The 20689-nt window shown below is 37.1% G+C and overlaps 1 protein-coding gene across 1 annotated transcript in view; it reads left to right on the top strand.

Moving 5' to 3' along the window:
* POLQ (DNA polymerase theta) overlaps positions 1 to 20689 on the top strand; it is a 100808-nt gene that overhangs the window by 40640 nt on the left and 39479 nt on the right. Inside the window, exons 13-16 of the mRNA XM_051985367.1 lie at positions 6875 to 7068; positions 8075 to 8199; positions 10008 to 10251; positions 14542 to 17693. Coding sequence (XP_051841327.1) covers positions 6875 to 7068; positions 8075 to 8199; positions 10008 to 10251; positions 14542 to 17693 — 3715 coding nt within the window. The remainder of the gene's footprint in view (positions 1 to 6874; positions 7069 to 8074; positions 8200 to 10007; positions 10252 to 14541; positions 17694 to 20689) is intronic.

Here is a 20689-nt window from a genome sequence, read left to right as displayed (position 1 = left end):
AAAAACAGATGGATTGGGAATTCTATGTAGTGGTTCATAATCATCTCCCAGAGTTCTTTCCCTGGGTGTAGCTGGTTCAGTTCATTACTGCTCTATTGGAACTGATTTGGTTCATCTCATTGTTGAGGTGGGCCACGTTCATCAGAATTGATCCTCATACAGTATTGTTGAAGTATATAATGATCTCTTGGCCCTGCTCATTTCACTCAGCATCAGTTCATGTAAATCTCTCCAGGCTTTTCTGTATTCATCCTGCTGGTCATTTCTTATAGAACAATAATATTCCATAATATTCATGTGCCACAATTTATTCAGCCATTCTCCAATTGATGGCATCCATTCATTTTCCAGCTTCTAGCCACTACAAAGAGGGCTGCCACAAACATTCTTGCACGTACAGGTCCCTTTCTCTTTTTAAAAATCTCTTTGGGATATAAGCCCAATAGTAACACTGCTGGGTCAAAGGGTATGCACAGTTTGATAGATTTTTGAACATAGTTCCAAAGCTCTCCAGAATGGCTGGATGTATTCACAATTCCACCAATAGATACTTTTTTTTTTTTTTTAGTGTGCATAATACTTTTAAAAAATTTATTTTATAATAACTTTTTATAGACAAAACCCATGCCAGGGTAATTTTTTACATTATCCCTTGCACTCATTTCTGTTCCGATTTTTCCCTTCCCTCCCCTACATGGCAAGCAGTCCTATATATGTTAAATATGTTGCAGTATATCCTAGATACAATATATGTGTGCAGGACTGAACAGTTCTCTTATTGCACAGGGAGAACTGGATTCAGAAGATAGAAATAACCCAGGAAGAAAAACAAAAATGCAAGCAGTTTACATTCATTTCCCAGTGTTCTTTCTTTGGGTGTAGTTATTTCTGTCCATCATTGATCAATTAAAACTGTTAGGTCTCTTTGTCAAAGAAATCCACTTCCATCAGAATACATCCTCAAACAGTATCATTGTTGAGGTATATAATGATCTTCTGGTTCTGCTCATTTCACTTAGCATCAGTTCATGTAAGTCTCTCCAAGCCTCTATGTATTCATCCTGCTGGTCATTCCTTACAGAACAATAATATTCCATAACATTCATATACCACAATTTACCCAGCCATTCTCCAATTGATGGGCATCCATTCATTTTCCAGCTTCTAGCCACTACAAACAGGGCTGCTACAAACATTTTGGCACATACAGGTCCCTTTCCCTTCTTTAGTATTTCTTTGGGATATAAGCCCAATAGAAACACTGCTGGATCAAAGGGTATGCACAATTTGATAACTTTTTGGGCATAATTCCAGATTGCTCTCCAGAATGGTTGGATTCGTTCACAACTCCACCAACAATGCATTAGTGTCCCAGTTTTCCCACATCCCCTCCAACATTCATCATTATCTTTTCCTGTCATCTTAGCCAATCTGACAGGTGTGTAGTGGTATCTCAGAGTTGGCTTAATTTGCATTTCTCTGATCAATGGTAACTGACAGTCTTAAAGCTGTTGGTGGTTAGAGAGGTTTCTACCCTAAACATGTGAAGGCACAGCCTGGCAGAATAGGTGGGTGAGAACAGTTTGTTCGAAGAGCCAGTAAGGCAGCTTTAGCGGGGGTGTGGAGTGCTTAGGGGCATCCCCTGCTTCCTGCACCATCACCAGTCCTCTTGACTTTGGTCTTGCTGCTGGACTTTGAGGATTCTGAAAGGGAGAGTGAGTCTGCTGACTCTGTGCAATACTCTACCTAACTTAAATCCAATTCTTGTACATCACTCCCTGATGTTGTTGGTCCTTTTCAAAAACAAAAAACAAGTAACATTATATAGTACTCCTTCCTTAAACTTCTTAAAGAGCAGCTGAAATTATATCCTGCTTCTTATAGACCAATGCTGGTTATACCTGGTCACTTAAAACAGAATAGCTCAGTTTAATTTTATTTTAAATCCATAAATACTCTTAGTGATTACTTGTTCAAATATCTTATGGAATTTATAGTTTAAAAGAGTCCAGAAAGTATTAGAATTTATTTCTTTTTGAGTCAGGCTTTGAATAATTTTTTTTCCCCATCAGTTTTTCTTGATTTCCTTTTTACAATAATTAATGTTCCATTTCTCTAAATGTCTGTGAGTGCTTCCTCCCCTCCCCCCATTTTGCCTCTGTACATTCAGGTTCTTGAGTGCCATAGTTTCAAGCAGTGGCTGTTTCTTTATGGTTAAATTGTGTTTTTCTTTTACACTGTACTCTCTATTATAAGTGAAAATATTATAAATTCTATTCAAAAGACAGAGAGATGAATTCAGGTACCTGTTATTATTGATATCAAACTAAAATTTTATTTTCATATTTAATCACTATAAGTGAGACTTTAGTTATCTGGAATTCTTAGAATTAATCTTTTTGAACTGCCTTTTTTTGAAATACCAAAACTTTAAATGGAAATTTTCCAAGAGCTTATTCATTCCCTGCCTTCTTGAACAAAACGTATTCATTCAAAAAGCATTTATTAAAAGTCTACGTTGTGCCAAGCACAGTGCTAGGACCTGGCCGTATAAGATAGAAATGAATCAGTAGTTCTCCTCAAGGAGCTTAAAACATTCTATTAGAGTGAAACAAAATGCACATATATAAATAGATAAAAATAATGTTAGGGTAGGGGAAAGCATTAGTAACTAGAGGATTAGGAAAGGCTTTACTTTAGCATGTGGTTCTTAAACTGAGTTTTGAAGGAAACCAAGGATTCTGAAAGGAGTGAGTACATTCAACATCATGAGCAAAGAGAGGGCCAAGAAGGCTAGGAGAGTTTATTGCTGAGTTAGAAATAGTTTGTCTTGAATATATTGCCAGTGAAGAGGGTAGAGTGTAATGTATAATCCTGGAAAGGGAGTCCAGAAACAGATTGTGAAGGACTTTAAATGCCAGTGCAGAGTTGGTATTTGATCCCAGAGACAAATGTGGGTCTGCTAGACCATTCTGAACAGGAGAGATGAAATGCTTAGAGCCATGCTTTAGGAATATCAATTCGGTAACTAACTTTGTTCATTAGCAGACTCACTACTATCAATCCTCTATATTAACTAGTATTAAAGAAACATTTATCAGAAACTTCTTCATAAAGTTTAGAAACTTCTATATCTAAGATGACATTTTTTTGATTCTAATAATTATGCTACTTTCCACTGCTTTCATAGCATATTCCACTTGAAAAGCTCTTCCATTGGGAGAGAAAGTTAAAACTGACAGTGGGTCATGTCTGTTCCTTTGATGTTTTAGGTATATTTTGAAGGGATCTTTTCAGGGTCCGAAGCAGCTTAATCACATGATCCAATGGTGTCATTTACAAACATTCTATAAGAATGTTCTTTATTCTTTTTATGATAAAGTATCCTCTGTTTTAATCTTTTCTTTCAGAAATTTTCCCCCATTGCCTAAGGAAACAGCCCTGAGGCTTGTTCCTCCAGGGAGGTCAATGGAATCTTTGTTCAGAAGAATTTTTAGATTTCTTCAAATAAATTAATTGATCTAGAATGGAAGTAGTAGAAGAGGGAACTTCAAAAGATTTTAGTGTGGAAGAGAAAAAGAATCAGTTTATCAAAACAGAATGTCTCCAATTTTTTAGCTCCCTTTTATGCCTTGTTTTCCCCCTTTAGAATGTAAACTCCATAGGGTCAGGATTGACTTTTCTTTTTGTTTATATTGTTTTTCCAACTCAACACTATGCCTGCCTGGTGCTAATTAAGTGCTTAACAAATGCTTGTGGTCAGCTTGTCTAGTAATGCTGGAAAAAATGAGGCAAGATAGCGATTAGAGAGTTTTTAATATTTTATTTGAAAGGGAGACATTTACTGGGACCAAATGGATCCATGCTTTGGTCCCAGGGCTGAAGGAGGCTATCGTCTCCAAGAATCCCAGCATCCAGCAGCCAATGTGAGTTCTCCATGACATAGTTATGCACAGTAGCTAAACAAAGGGGGAGGGGGGGAAGTCCAAACTCTGATGAATGGGAATTTCCAGGCAGCAACCATCAACTCAGTTCTGACAGGTTGTGGGGTAGGACCATAAATTCTAACAAACTGGGTTAAGAAAGTGTCTGGCAAGAGACAGAATGTCTGAAATCTTCCTTTTTGAGTTTACACATTGACAATTTATAACCTTAGAGCAAATAGCCCTGAGTTATATCAGTCTTCATGAACCAGAGTGGGGTTTGCAACTAAGGGGATTGAGGCAGAACAATTAGGGAAATTGAGGCAGGACCAATTAGAAAAATTGAGGCAGAACAATTTAGGGAAACTGAGGCAGGACAGTAAAAGAGAACTGTGGCACAACAGTCTTGCCTATGTATGCATATATTTGCTAGGAAGCTATAACATTTCATTTATATTTTCCAGTGAGGGCAGGCACTTAGAGTTACACAAATCCAAATACCATGGGTATTTTGCAGAGACTGGGAAGCTATGGATTACATTGTGTCAATGATAAAAGAGCAGAACCAACTGGTCAATTTTATATTAAAATAAGTTTTGCAAAAGTATATTTCTAAACATTTCATATATCACTTTTTTTCCCCGAGGCAATTGGGCTTAAGTGACTTGCCCTTGGTCACACAGCTAGGGAGGATATATCACTTTGTTGACCTGACTGGACCTACCTAGGCTGTAATCCTTCTGCTTTGTTTTTCCTCATTGATTTCTCTGTTTATGTTCAAGGCAGTTGAGTTCTTTTTTTGGTACTCCGTCTCCCTGACCCTTCTCCACTTATTTTCTTTATTTCTCACTTCTGACTCCCTCATCTATGACTGGTTTCCTTTGGGGTTGGATTTCAGGGTGTCTCAGCCTCTTCCCAGACTTGGTAGTCTGTGGTTCTTCAGCCCAGACCTCTGCCCCTGTGACTTTTGGGTCCAAACCAGCCCCACCTGGATGCCGTCCTTTTCTGTCGGGTTTGTTGGAGTTCTGCACAGCTCCCCATTTCCTGGTGACTTGTTCCATTTCTTCTATTACTTAGCTCCTTGACCTCACACCGGCAGTTCAGAATCTTCTGGTACCAGCAGTTCAGAGCCTGCTTTCCCTGGTATCGGTAATTCAAAGTTTGTTACATTGGTACTTACTACATCCCTAGGATTTGGCTTCTGCAGGGCTCTGGATGAGCTGGCTATAGAGGCTTGAGGAAGCTTCCCTGATTACAGTGTCCATGGCACTGGGAAGTGGGAAGGGGGGAGAAGTGGGTTTCGATATAAGCCATTGTCTTGTCCTTGGGTCTCCAAATGCAGCCTCACTGCTGGCAGCATGGGAGAGGGGGTAGAGGTGCTGAGTGAGCTCAGGCTCAGCGAGTGTCAGTTCCTGGGGCTTGTTTTGTTTGTTTTTTAATCTTCTTTTGGTTTTTTTTGTATCCTAGACCATGGAAACTGCTAAAGTTGCTTTATCTTTAGCATATGGTTTCAGTTTGAGGAAGCTTTGAGAGGTTGTGGGGATCAGAGAAAATGTGTGGCCACTATTCATGTTTCTCTTGTGACCTAGTAATAATGACGTCTTTAACAGAACTAAGGATGGCATGGGTTGGGGAGGGACAGATAATGAAGTCTGCTTTGGACATGTTAATTGTGAGATGTTTTAAGGACATTATTTCATTGTTGATTTAAATTTGAAAGGTGTTGGAATCCTTACAAAGTGTTAAGTCATTAGAGTTGATAGAGACAATAATTATCTAATTTAGCATGGTTCAGTATGATTGATCTAATCCTATAAGGAGATGTTATGGGCCAGAAGAAACAAGATACTAAGTGGAACTGATGGAAACAATGCTTGTGTTTGCACCTTTAGAGAGCTCATATAAGCAAGAAGCTCTTAGGGCCAGAGAGCACTCTGGGAGGAAACCCATAATCCCACTCTCAGAAGTGGAGTCAGATTCATTCCAACTTTCACCTGGGTGCTGGCTGGAGATATTTGGAAGAAGAGAAGCTGAAGCTGGCAGAGGCAAAAGATTTCTGCAAGAGCTCTTGCAACCAAGCAGAGAGATAGGCCTCTAAGAAAGCTACCCAGGCCCAAGGAAGGAGAAAATAAACATTTGCATTTTACCAGCTGGCTGCATTTTGGAGTGATTATTACTTTTAACTGAAACTAATGCTGCCTCCAGAAAACTTCCCCAAGAAACCTGCTCCCAGAGAGAACGATTATATTATTTTAAAGAAGAGAACACCACTGAAAGGGACCTTCAAGAACATATAGTCTGTCTGTCTTCCCCCTTCCCCTCCCCAATTGTATGGATAAAGTCACTGGAGCCCAAAGCCACATGAGCAAAGCTGTGGTGACTCCAGATATAGTGAGGGATATCTCCAATGGGCTCTGCTTCTTCAGATCGTGCACACTGTTTTTTTTTTTTTTTTTTTTTTTTTTTGTTTTGTTTTGTTTTGTTTAAATTCTTTTTTTTTTTAATTTAATTTTATTTAATAATAACTTTGTATTGACAGAATCCATGCCAGGATAATTTTTATACAACATTATCCCTTGCAATCACTTATGTTTCGTTTTTTCCCCTCCCTCCCTTCTCCCCCCCCCCCCCCCCAAGATGGCAAGCAGTCCTATATATGTTAAATATGTTGCAGTATATCCTAGATACAATACATATTGTGCACACTGGTTTTGAGGAAGAGCTTGAGGAATGCTCCTGAGCAAGAAGGTGTTTGTTTTCAGGCTTAGTGACATGACTTTTGGCTGCTTAGAAGCTGTTTTTGTTTGCATCTAGGTTTTTGGTTCAGGTTCTGGAGAGGTGATATATGAAATGTTTAGAAATACACTTTTGTAAAACTTATTTTAATATGAAACTGATCAGTATGGTTCTGCTCCTTTGTTAATGACATCCCCCATCTTCCTCCTCAATAGGTTACTCCTTTGTATGAAGACTGGACAGCTATTGATTGGTACCGCTTTTTCTGTCTGTGGGAGAAATTGCCCACCTCTCTGAAGAGGGTGGCTGAACTGGTGGGAATTGAAGAGGGTTTCTTGGCCCGTTCTGTGAAAGGAAGAATAGTAGCCAAAACTGAGAAACAGCATCGACAAATGGCCATTCATAAAAGGTATTCCTCTTAACATCATAACTCTCTTATCTAGGAATAGATTCTGGTCAGTATTTTTGGTTTCTCTTTAGCAAATCTCATTTTGAATTTCTTCTTTCTGAACTTTGTTGCTGATAGAAAAACATTTCTCTTGTATTTGACTCATGCATTTCAGCAAGATCTGAAAAGGTGGTTGTTGTTGTTTTTAAACAAAAAAGGCGGGGGGTGTTACCCAAAGGATTAGTTTTGCTTGGGAAGGTAGAAATTTTATTTTCTCCTGAGCTTGATAAATGTGAGAATAGTTTTGGTTGATATGGTATTCCATATTAAAGTGTAACTCCAAAAATTAATTCCAAATTAAACTATGAATGAATCTAGGCTTCATGCTATTGTGAATTATTTGTACCATTTTTCATTTCTTTTCTATAGATGATAAAAATCTTACTTGGTTTTAAAATAGTGGTTTTAATGCAAGTGTAAATAAAGTTTTTTTATAACAAATTCTGAGATTCTTTTGTTGATTTGAAATTTTATAAATTATATATTTCTTTGTAATATTTCTATAATTTAATGAATAGTTTAAAATTGGAAATATCCCCTTCCCTCATAGATTTGGTTTCAGTGATTAAGTGGTTTAAAGCCATTTGTGAACAGTATCTGATATGATCATGTTGTCTTTCTCTTTAGCCATTTCTCTATTTAATATTAGTCCTAGATTTGAAAGATTAATTTATATTCATTATTTACAATATTTGTAAGTAGCTTGGATTTCAGTGCTGAAAGAATCAGATATTTGGGCACCCTTGATTATTAGGCCTATCTTCTTATGTATCCTATAAAGTAGAGATCTTATCTGCACTAAGGGTTGTTGTATGAGTCAAATGAAAAGAAATAATTCCAAGCTATTGTGATAAAATAGAGAACTTTGCAAACATAAATTGATATACAGATGTAAATTACTATTATTTGAATGTTATTAGTGCATAAATATTTTTCCTACATTTTCATGTGGTATTTGTCTTTACAGATTTTTCACTAGTCTTGTACTATTAGATTTAATCAGTGAAGTTCCTTTAAAGGATATTATTCAGAAATATGGTTGTAATCGTGGACAGATTCAATCTTTGCAACAATCAGCTGCAACTTATGCAGGTGAGTTAAAGAAATGGAGGGGGTTTTGCAAACCTTGAAGTTCTGTTTAAATAGAATCAATATATAAAGATAAAATCTAGATTTGTATAGTTCTATACAAATATTTCTACATAAAACCCTATAAAATAGTTGTTATTTCTATGTCAATTTATTGCTATATTTGAGCCTCAGTTTGGATTATTTGTGACATGAAGGTTGGGCCATTGTCACTCTAAAAAGAGCCGGGCAGGCCAAAATGAGGTATCTAAAAAAACCCAAAAGTAATTTTAAACCTTTGCATGAAGCATATATGTAAAAGCTATTTATCAGTCTTCTCCTACATGAGTACCTCTCCTCTGAGCAAGGGTATAAAAAGAAAGGTTTTTTTTTTTTTTTTAAATGAAGTAAGTTTGTTATTTACAATTCTTTTTTTTTTTTTAATTAAAGCTTTTTATTTTCAAAATATATGCATGGATAATTTTTCAACATTGACCCTTGCAAAGCCTTCTGTTCCAAATTTTCTCCTCCTTCCCTCCTCTTCCTCCCCTAGATGGCAAATAATCCAATATATGTTAAAAATGTTAAAATATATGTTAAATCCAATATATGTATACATATTTATGCAATAATTTTGCTGCACAAGAAGAAAACAACTTTATAATACAACTTATATACAAAATAAATTGGAGGTAATCAACAGAAAGTCCTAGCATTAAAGAGGGAGAGGGGATCAGGAAAAGCTCCTTGTAGAAGGTGAGATTTCAGCTGTGATTTGAAGGAAGCCTGGATGGAAGAGATGAGAAAGGAGAGAACTCCAGATATGAAGGTCAGCAAGAAGGCCAGTGAAAATGACTGAGTTTTGGACATTTGAAGCTTAAGGTATCTATGGAATAGTCAGTTCTAAATGTTGGGAACTTGGAGATGAGAGGCTGGAGGGTAAAAGTGAGATTAGAGCTAGATAAGTTATTGGAGAATCATCTATATAGAGATGGTCTATAAAATTGAAACAGTATGGAGGGAGAATAGAAAGAGGCACACGATAGAATCCTGGGGGACACTCAAGGTTGAGAGGAGTGACTGAAGATCTAACTGTTATTATAGGCAGCTTCAGGCAAAAATTCTTTTTCTTTTCCATTTTTGTAAGTTGTATATGACAAAATGCACTATATATAGGCCTAGTGATGATATTACTGGGTCAAGAGTATAGTTTAGTGATTTTTCTGGCTATAGTTCCAAATTGTTTTCCAGAATGGTGATATCATTTCACAACTCTGTCAGTAGTACATTGATGTGCCTATTTTCCTTCAGCCCCTCCTGCTCTTGTCATTTTTCTTATTTTTGGTTATCTTTGCTAATCTGATGAGTATGAGTGATAGCTGACTTAATTATTAGTGATTTAGTATTTGTTTTTCAAGTGGCTATTGAGAGCTTGCATTGCTGGCTTTTGTTTTTGCCCCTTGCATCTCCTCACACGGTCCTGTGCTTTGTATATTCCTGGCTAGAACCTCTCAACAGACTTCTAGCTATCTCCTGTCAACCTGAGCTGGGCAAATGACCCAATGTTTCTTCCATAGATTTTTCTGTTTATTTTTCAGTCTAGTGCCTGCCCTTCTTTAACCTTGTTGGAATAATTGAGAGAGCTGGACTATACTGCTTCCTTATACCTTTATCATCTTTCCTGGTTTCTCTATGTAAAATTTATAGTGTTGCTTATCGAGATATGCAATAGCTTAATGTTCTGGTGGGTTGTGGACAACATTATCTATAGAAGTGTAAATTAAGTTTGTAAAAGATTTTAATTTATGTCTATGTCGTTATAAATATTCCAGGGATGATAACCGTGTTTTCTAATCGTCTTGGCTGGCACAACATGGAACAACTACTTTCTCAATTTCAGAAACGTCTTACGTTTGGTGTCCAGAGGGAGCTGTGTGACTTAGTTCGGGTGTCTTTGCTGAATGCACAGAGGGCCAGAGCTCTTTATACTGCTGGCTTTTTAACAGTGGCTGATCTTGCCCGAGGAAGTGTTGCTGAGGTGGAAGCTGTTCTGAAAAATTCTTTGCCATTCAAAAGGTGAGAAAAACCTTCAACTTAAACTGTTCCCTAAGTGGTGATATGCAGTCAATTAATTTTTAAACAATAAATGGGGATAGGTATATAAAAGCATTACAGCGCATTATAGGGAGTCTCATAGCATATTGAAGCCATGAAAAATATGCCAAGCTGCCCATGTTTACAATTTCTGGCATCCAGAAATTCAAGTTTACATCTAATCTAAAATTGCATAATTACAGAGAGGCTCATAAACTAGATTAATAGGCCTTTCCTTATATAATATGTCAGACTTGATCTTGGACAGAAGAGAAATAAGATAAAGGGAACTTTACTTTCTCAGTTTGAGAACTGCTGACAATACATGTCCAGATAAACTTTTTTTTCCACAGGAAACATAAATAGTTTGGCTTCATCATCGGGCATTTGTCTTAGGATGCTAAGAAGCTAGTTTTTTTCTTTATATTAAGTATTGAAGTATAGGCAGGTATTTAAAGAGGGAAGATATATAAAAAGGATATAGCAAATTGTGTTAACAAATATGCAAAGATAGGAAAGCACTGATTGTGTCTAGGATATAGAGGATGGACCATCCTGGTCCAAAATCATGTTTCCTAAGCAGAAATTATTATCATATTACCCTAAATATTATCCCAGATTTCAGTATTTTCATTAGCATTTACTCAATCTTGTTTGTTTGAAACCTTGATATTATCTGATTTTTCCAACCTTCACATTTATATGTGTGTGTGTGTGTATTTACACATATATATACACACACACATATATATATATATATAAATAATATATATGAATAATCTCTTACAACTTCTTATCATTTCTAATGCTGCAGTATCTTTTGCATTTGTTCTTTCTTCTTTTTTAACTGTCCCTAATTAAGATTCTTGTTACCACTTGCCTGGCCTACTGAAGTCTTCTCAGCGCCATTTTTCCCCCCCTTTTATTCCGTTCTTTGTATTGATACCATATATCTAAATTCAGAAGGGAAAGGGAAATCAGCATCTGAGGACATATTAGATTAAATACTTTTGTGGGCTAGTTTTAGTGTTTAACAACTTTTTTTAAAATAAAGATTTTCAGTGTTTGAAATTCTTTAGTCCAATTTATACCTAAACAAAAATTCCCCCATATGATCTATTTATCAGTTGTTAAGTATTTGGTTGCAGATAATAATTTTAAAAGCAGCCTATTCATACTATTGTTTCTGTAGGAAAAATGTGGTATATCACTGACTTATTACTTTCAGCAAAAAAAACCCTGCAAGTTTGTACAGTTAGATTTAACAGCATTTTGGTGTTAAAAGGAAAGGTTGAGATTAATCAGTTAAATTTTAGGATGGCAAGGAAGTTAGTTACACTCAAAAACAGAAATAGAATGCCTGGAAGAGGCTCTAGTATCGTGCAATGTGTTTTGATGTATGATGTAAATGTGTAGGTTTGAGAGAGATTTGTAAAGAATTTTTCTTCTTTGATAGAGGGTTGAGCCTGTGATTTTATTAATCTTGGGGAACTCTCAGTGTAGAAATTCCCTCAATCTCATGTCCATAATTTATCTATAACCTGTAGTTCTAGAGAGTTGCCTAGAGTAATGAAAGTACAATGAAAATTAAGTGACTTGCTTGTGGTTGCAAAGCGAGTGTGTTTCAGGGTCAGAAATTGAATTTGTCTTCCTGAATGCAAGACTATAAATAAGATATACTGCACTGCATTGGAATAATTATATCAGTAATCATTTATTAAGCACCTGCTATGTTTTAGTCACTTTGCTAAGTGCTGAGGTCCAAAGAAAGACAAAAACAAAAAACAAAACAGCTCCTGTTCTCAAAGATGCTAATAGTGGACACAATATGGAAACAACTATTTACAAAAACAAAATGTATACAGGCTAAATTGGAGATATTCTCAGAGAGAAAACACTAAGATTAAGAAAGACTGAAAAAGTCATTTAATAAAAGGTGGGGTTTAACTGAAATTTGAATGAAGCTAGGAGGCAAAATGAGGATGGAGAACTGACTCAGGAGAGTCTTGAGGATGGTCAGTGTCCTGAATGAGGAACATTAATGAGGGTGACACTGGAGGATGCCAGTGTCAGAGAAGGGGGGACATATAAAGGTACAATTGACAGAACTTGGCAACTGATTGGATGTAGAAAAGTGAGAGAGAGACAGAGACAGAGAGGGAGGGAAGGGAGGAGAGACAGAGACAGAGAGAGAGAGACATATACACACAGAGAGAGACAGAGAGGGAGAGAGAGAGAGAGAGAGACAGAGAGAGAGAGAGAGGGAGAGAGGGAGGGAGGGAGGGTGGGAGGAAGAGAGAGAGAGAGAGAGAGAGAGAGAAGAAAAGAGGGAGGGAAGAGGAGGGAGAGACAGACAGACAGACATAGAGTTGAAGACTTGTCAGTGAGGAGTTAAGGATGACACCTTAATTTTGATCCTGGGTAACTAGAAGGTTGGATGGTGGTACTCACCAAAGTAATAGGAAAGTTTGTGAGAGGGGAATGATTTGTTCAGTTCTGGCATAGTAAGTTTAAGATGTCTATGGGTCATCCAGTTTGAGATACCCAACTTGAGATGTGAGCCTGGGAAGCAGGAGAGAAGTTTGGACTGGACAAATAGATCTGACAATTATCTGCATAGTGCTGATAATTGAATCCATGGGAGTTGAGATCATCACATGTGTAGCAGGAGTAGAGAAGAGGATCTAGAACAGAATCTTAGTGCACACCCATGGTTATTAGCAAGTGAGAGCTGGATAAAAATTCAATGAGTAAAACTGAGATGGAGTGGTTAAATAGGTAGGAGGTGAACCAGAAGGGAACAGCATCTGATGAAAACCTAGGGAGAGGAGGGTGGTCATCAGTGCAGAGAAGTGGAGAAAGCTGAAGACTGAGAGAAAGCCAGATGGATTTGGTATTTGAGATTACTGGTAAATTTGGAGAGAGAGAAAAGAATTAAAAGGAGATTGAGAGGAAACACTGGAGGTGTCAATGGTATGGCACTTAGTCACAAAAGGGAGGAGGGATAGAGTACCATCACTAACTCAAGTGAGGACTTCTTTGAGATGGAAAGGCACGGTACTGTTAATTGGAAGTAGGGAAAGAGAGCAAGGGGAGAGATTGGCAGTCCCTGCCCATCTTCTGAATCCTCACTCTCTAGGTTCCATACTTGATCCCTGTCTTCCCTACCATCACCATGTCCCCCAGAGTGCTGCATTGGCCACTGATTTAGATGTTTAGTAGACTGTTATCTTCACTTCCAAATCATCATTGTCTTCTACAAAATAAGGAATTGAATCAAATGCCTAAGTCTTAAAAGGCTGGATTTTCTATAGCCATACCAGGATTCCTGAATGAAAGAAGGAAACACTATTTATTTAGCAAGTGCTACTGTGGGCAACACACCAAGCTGGTGCTGGAGGTGTAGAGAGAAAGGGGATCCTGCCAACAAGATGCACCAAACTGATGGCTAAGACCATGCACGTGGCAGGTTTAACTGTGAGTCTGTAGGAAGATGGCCTGGTCCTTAGGAAGCAGTAATGGAGAAGATGGCCCTGCCTCTTCTTGAATATCTTTTCTACTCCTAAGATCCCCTCAGTTGCTGGCAGGGAGCCATCTGTAAGTGCAAGGACTACAAGAAGTCTCTCTTGGGGTCCTCAGAACCTGTGGCTGGAGCATGCACCTGGGTGTGGTCAGGCTGCATCTGCCCAGGAGGAAGAAGGAGAGCCACTGGAGGTGGGTTGATTGTCTGAGTGCTGCCATTCTCAAAGGTCTTATTTCTGTTTGCCTCTTCTATCTATTGTTTCTAGAGACTCCCTGTTTTTCTTGCTTTGTGATCTTTTCCTGAAATGCACACGCTTAGGTAGTAATAAGAAAGACCTGGATTCATTATTTCTCATTCATTATTACCCACTGTAATGCTATTATTATATACACTACTGTTCATTAACCTGAAAAATAAATGCGTAGTTGATCAAAATTATCCATGATTAATATAGGTACTCTTTGCAACAGTGCGGTTAAAAACTTCCATGTTTTAGTGGATAGACAGTGTTTGTTAGTTATAGCCAAAATCACCCGGTAGCTTCATCCTCTGGTGAGAAAACTTTCTACTGTTTATAAATGCTAATTATATATTTTTAAGTTGTACATGACAAAATATACTATATAAAATTTTTCTTTGATTCCATTTAAAGATGAAAAGGTTTGTTAAATCGTGTGTATATTACCGTGAGGTGTATATTATTGACTTTTCAGAAAAATTTCTTTATCCTTATTCATTTCCTTCCTTAGTGTCCGCAAGGCAGTAGATGAAGAAGAGGAAGCAGCTGAGGAACGCAGGAATTTTCGAACTATCTGGGTACCTGGAAGAAAGGGTTTAACTGAAAAAGAAGCAGCAGTACTTATTGTGAAGGAAGCCAAAATGATTTTGCAGCAAGAGTTAGCTGAAATGGGAGTACAGTGGAATCCAGACACTTTTTTAAACTCTGAAACCTATTCAGCTAGAAGCAGTGACTCAGAAACAGAGGACCTAAAATCTAGGCAGCATGCCAAAGACTTATTTAAAAGACCCAAAGTATCAAAGAGAGAACCCAAAATTTCTTTTGGTGAGTCTCTTGCTAAAACACCCAATACTGTGCAAAATTCTAATACAGCCAAGATGTCTGCTAACTCTTCAAACTCTATTGTCCAAGATGGAAATGAAGAGCATCAGCTACATGTTGAAATGAAAAGTGATGAGTCTGTTTCTAGAGGAAGAAAATCCCCATTTTTGGATTCAAGTAAAGATAAAATTATCACTACTACAAACAAAAGAAAGTCAGGCAATGAGAAAATTCCTAAAACATTCTCAGATGAAAAAAAGAAAAAAACAGCTTTAAGTTTTAGTTCAGAAAAACTGTCCCAAACTCCCCAGTTTAGGAAGCAGAGCAAACATGTGAACCAGTCTGAAGCTAGATGCAATGTCAAAAACTTTAGAACACATAGGATTGGTTCACCAAATAGTAAAACATTCAGCTCTGGTAGTGTTAAAGATTTACTCACTTCAGATGAAAAGAGTACGGACTTTCAAAATCCAGGACCTTCTGCTCAAAATGAGTCTTCAGGCACTAATGTCAAATATTTCAAGCACACAACAGCACATCTTCCACAAACAGGGGAGAGTTGTTCAAAGAACAAAATAATCCAAGACTCTATTATTTCAGAACATTTCATCATAAAATCTCAAACAGAAAATAATTTCAACCAAGCTCCTTGGCTTGCTGGGAATGATGTAGTGGGTGAAGGTAAGCCATACACAAAAATGGTGAGTAATGATTCGAAGGACAAAGATAATCACATGAAAAACCAGAGACTTCAGGGGAAGCACACCGATGCCTATCCAGTTATGAATTGCCCTGAAAACAGATCAGTTACTTATACAAAAATTTGTGTCAAAGAGGAAGTATTGTTAGGCAGAAAGCCATTCGGTGAGACAGACTCCAGTTATACAAACACACATAAAAATGTTGCTGCTAGCAGATGGGAAGGTGGAAATAGTAATGCCGATGAAAATGACCAACCACCCGAAGACAACAAAAGCCAACCCAAGGTGCCTCATGAAATGTCAGTACAAGTTGGAGCTATGGATAAAGGAGGCCTGGGTGAAAATGATCCAAAGGCCTCTGGAGTGAAAAAAAATGCAGGTGTTCATGTTGCGAATGAAACTAAAAATAATCAGTCTTCTGACTTAGGCTTGGGGCTTAGGGACTTTGATGATAGTTTCCACCTGGATACTCAGACAGAGAAAATAATACAACAGATGGCAGCTGAGACTGCAAAGGACAAAAAGGTAGCAATGATGTTGGCCCAGAAGAGCTCAGGAAGACAACACTCTGTTAGCACTTCACAAAGTGAAAATGTTACTTCTGCCAGGGAAGGATCAACTGGAGGGATGAGAAAAATGGATTCCTCAAATTTTAAGGTTGTAGATGCTAAGAAGACAACCACTGAGTCGCATAGCGTTAAAGTCCTGGCTCTGGAAAGCCCCGTTTTACAGTCTCCGGCGAAACTGAGGGACAATTATTTTTCTTTTAAAGGAAATGAAAATTCTGTCACTGACTCCCAACTAAATAGTTTTCTTCAGGGTTATCAAACACAAGATTCAGTGACATTAAACACTCCACCAGGCTTACAAAAGAGAGCTTCAATAGGCAGAGAAGCAAATTGCCATCCCATTTTTGAAACGAGTTTGAATATGAGTGATAGTTTACTCTTTGATAGTTTTAATGAAGATTTAGAAAAAGATGAAGTAAAGGAGCAACAATCAGATCCACAAAAGAGTGTCTCTCCTTCCGAAATTACTTCCAACCATTCCAGTGACATTTTGTGTCAGCAACCACATGGATCAAAAGATAAAGCAGTTTTGAATCTATTATCAGTTGATGGGAATCAGAATATGCAGCAACAGTTTGCCTCTTTTAGTGATGAGTCAATGATGTTCTCAGAAATAGATTCTTTTCAGATGGCTGAAGCTTTGGAAGGTGCAGATTTAGCTCTTAGTCAAGAGCAGCATGCCCCTGCAATAACTCTTAATAGATTAGAACAAAGGAAGTCAGAAGTTATAAATGATAATTACCCCAGATCAACAGTAGATAGGATAGGTCAGGATGTAAATGTGCAAATAACTAAATCTGTTGGAGAAAATAATGATGATTCATTGATGTGGTCTGGGGCATCATTTGACTTAAGCCCAGGACTAGAAAAAATTTTAGATCGATTAGAGAGTGATAAACCAAGTTTAGTGAGTACAGCGTTATCTACTCTGAAAGAAAACCACATAGACTTAAAGGACCAACAAGAAGTAATCTCACCTCGGCTAGCACAGGAAATGCCACTTTCTCCTAATGGCAAATTAAAAAACAACTTTGAAGCGTTGGAAAACAATGAGAAGATTCCAGCTTTTCATGGTAAAACTTCATCTCCTTTGCTTTATAAAGAAAGCAACATTATTTCTGATAAGTTGGAGAGTCATGTATTTTTTCCTCCTTCACCCACTTCTATTCTACCCACCAAGCATGGCCCATCACGGGTTCTTGGAATATCTAAAAAACTTGGAAAAGTCCAAATGGATTTACATAGAGATGAAAGTAACCCACTTATTTCAATATCAGGTATTGAAGATCAAAAGCTTAAACCACAAAATGAAAATAGTCATATGAAAAACCATAGTCCCTCTAAAGATACAGACCTTTCACTGCAGTTTTCACAAGATATGTCACAATTAACTCTAGTCCCATGTAGTACTGAAATCTTGACAATCATTGATGTAGCGAGTGACAAAACTCTTTTTCAGACCTTCATCAAAGAATGGCAGTGCAAAAAGAGATTTTCCATTTCACTAGCTTGTGAAAAGACCAGTTCTGCAGGTCTCAAGTCAACAAGTATAGGTGGTAGATTCAAGCCAGGTAAGTTTTTGTTACTTTTTCCTTAAAAAAATTTTTTCTTTTGGTATATTGGTTGTGGATTATAGTAGAATATTGGCCTTTTATCATCAGTTATTGAGCAAATTATTTAAGCTTACATTTATGGGCTTATTTAGATGATGTTAGCACTACTTTATTAGTAATTTATAGCTATTCTTTTTCTACTACATTAACTATTCGTATTCTGAATATAAATTGTTTTTAAAAAACTGGCATAAAATTGTTTTGATTGGGCATTATACATTAATAGATGATATATCTGGCATAATATGGTTGAAAATGTACACAAGTTATTCTTTATTTTGATCCAGAAAGAGGTTAATAGAAATGGCAAGAACACGCCTAATAATCACATTTATTATTTGTATGTTTAATTAGAGTTATAGCTTTAAATAATTATAAGAAAGAAAGATTTTGAAGCTCAGATTGGGAAATTTAAATCATATTTAAATTTTGCTGAATTTGCCATTAGAAAAAGAACAAACAACATTGGTATTCATTTTTAAAGCTGAGGAAACTGAGGATCTTATCAATTATACCCCAACTAAGGAATGTCACAGATAGCACAGGTCTCTGCTGATTCCAAGGTTTTCACTTTACCACTCAGTGCCTCCATCGGACTTTGGCCCCAAGAGTTTTTTCTTAACATTTCTTTCTGTTTGGAATTAGTATTAGCTCTTACTTTGTATTCCTTTTTCCTTCTCTTAAATCTATATATTTTTCCCTTTTGCTTTACAATTTACAAGTAAGTGAGTGAAAAGCATTAATGGAGTTTTTGCTATGTCCATATGCTATGCTAAGCCCTGGGAATCACAGATAAAAAAAAAAAAGCCAGTCAATCCCTGCTCTTAAGAATTCACACTAACTGGGGGAGGTAACATATATAAAGAGTTTCACTGTCCACTGGAAGGAAAGTCCCAGGAGTTCTAAGAGGGCAGTAGTAGGGTGACTATCAAGGCCCAGGAAACCCCTGGATTTAGTGCGCAGAGGTCTGGATTTGGCAGGAAGGCGCCTAATAAGGCCCTGAAGCCTTTAGGACACAGGGGAATGCTTATGGGGAATCCTGGTGGGCCCCAAAAGCCACTGGTGACACTGGATTGATAGTCAAGAAAATGTGACTTCTAAAATGGTACCCATGTGTGTGACCTTGGATAAGCCATTTACTTTTTCTTTGTCTCCATTTCCTCACTAAAAAATGAGGATAATAATAGCATCTCCCTTCCTGGGTTGTTGTGAGGGCCCAGTGTCGGGCACAGGGTAGGGATTTTATGCCAGTTGTTGCTGTTGTAGATTTTTATTATCATTATCATCCATCTCGTGATAAGACTTACAGTTGGTGACTTCCACTTCATCAAGGTATTTGTTCTTTTTGTTGCCAGTCTGGATGTATATGGGGTCATTATGGGACCATAATGCTCATTGGTTTATGGAAATTTGGAACAGAGAAATATCAGCTCACCCTTTAGAGACTGCCCAGTGTGTAGTGAAGGCAGGCTGCTTGGCTGACTATCTGCCGGCTGTCTTCATAAACTAACCTTCCCTGTGTCTGTGCACTCTCCCGTGCATCAGACATTGTACTTTCTGCCGTGTATCTTTACAGAGCAAAGAGCCTTAGAGATTCAAGTCTTGGGATTCAGATCCCATCTGTCATTTAACATCTGAAGGACAGTAGGCAAGTCACTTAATGCCCTTTGGTCTTATTTCCCTCATTTATGCAGTGAGTGAGTTATACCAGATGCCTTCTGAAGTATCTTCCAACTTTAGCTCTGTGAGCCTAAAATGCTTGTTGTGTTTGCACTGCTGTATAGGCCAAGTTGCATATTTCAGAGACCCTGGTTACTTTGGGTCTCTTTTATTTTGCATGATGGAATTGTTCCTGATTTACTTCCTAAGTAACTTTTTTAGGGGACAATTGTAGCTAATTTTTCCTATTTTATTTCTCACTATCATTACCTCGAAGGCAGTCAAGATTAATATCTCTTTATCCTATCCTATCTTATTCTTTACCTGGTTCCCCATCTCACAAGTCAGTGTTCCAAGCACTGTGTTAAGTGTCAAAGCATCATAGTCTTATATGTCATAGAGATAACATAAGGTTCTCAGAAATATTTTGGCCCAATTCTTTTTTTGAGGTCAGTGTACTTGAACATAAGTGACTTTCATTCAGTCAAATAGTAAGCAACAAAGCTAGATTTTAAAACTGAAGTTCTTTCTCTACAATAGTGCTCTTTCTACTCTGCCATATAGTCTAGAGAAATTAAAAAAAATTTTTTTTGGATTTATGGACCTTTTGTGATAACATTTTGGTCTTCTTTTTGACAAAGTAGCAAGGTTAAGTACAAAAAAATCATCAAGGTATTTATAAAATACTAATAAAAACTAATAGGAACCCAAAGAAAGTAGGATTCTATTCAACATCAGTATAAAATGAACAAAATATTTAATTGTTACCCTATAAAGACCCACTCTGGACGTATAATTTAAATAGGCTAGACCAAAAGTAAATGAAACAACTGCTTAGTGTTCAATTAGTGAACATAAGTTACTTGGGAAAGAACTGGGAAATTGAAAAAGTAGTTTGGCAGAAAATAAGGTCATACTAATATCACAATACATACAGAATGGATATGTAGCTTGAAATATAAAAGGTTATACAGACAAAAAATTTAAGAATGGAGAGATGTACCTTTTATAGCTATATTTAGGGGGAGGCTTCATTACAAAAATAGAACAGACAAAACAGCATACAATTTTAAGACTTGCACGAACAAAATCAATGCAACTGGAATAAGAAGAGAAATTGTCAAATGGGGAAATACCTTTCTATCAAATATTTCAGATAAAAGTATGGTGCACATGTAGCTAGAATCAGAAATTGTATAAAAAAGAAGCAATGCCCTAACAACTAAGTGGCCAAAAGATTGGAACAAAGTTTTCAAAGGAACATTCCCAGCATTAAATGCAAAAATATTTAAAAT

Source organism: Antechinus flavipes, chromosome 3 (genome assembly GCF_016432865.1).
Source record: "Antechinus flavipes isolate AdamAnt ecotype Samford, QLD, Australia chromosome 3, AdamAnt_v2, whole genome shotgun sequence".
Taxonomy (NCBI): domain Eukaryota; kingdom Metazoa; phylum Chordata; class Mammalia; order Dasyuromorphia; family Dasyuridae; genus Antechinus; species Antechinus flavipes.
This window is presented reverse-complemented; position numbering and strand designations above follow the sequence as displayed.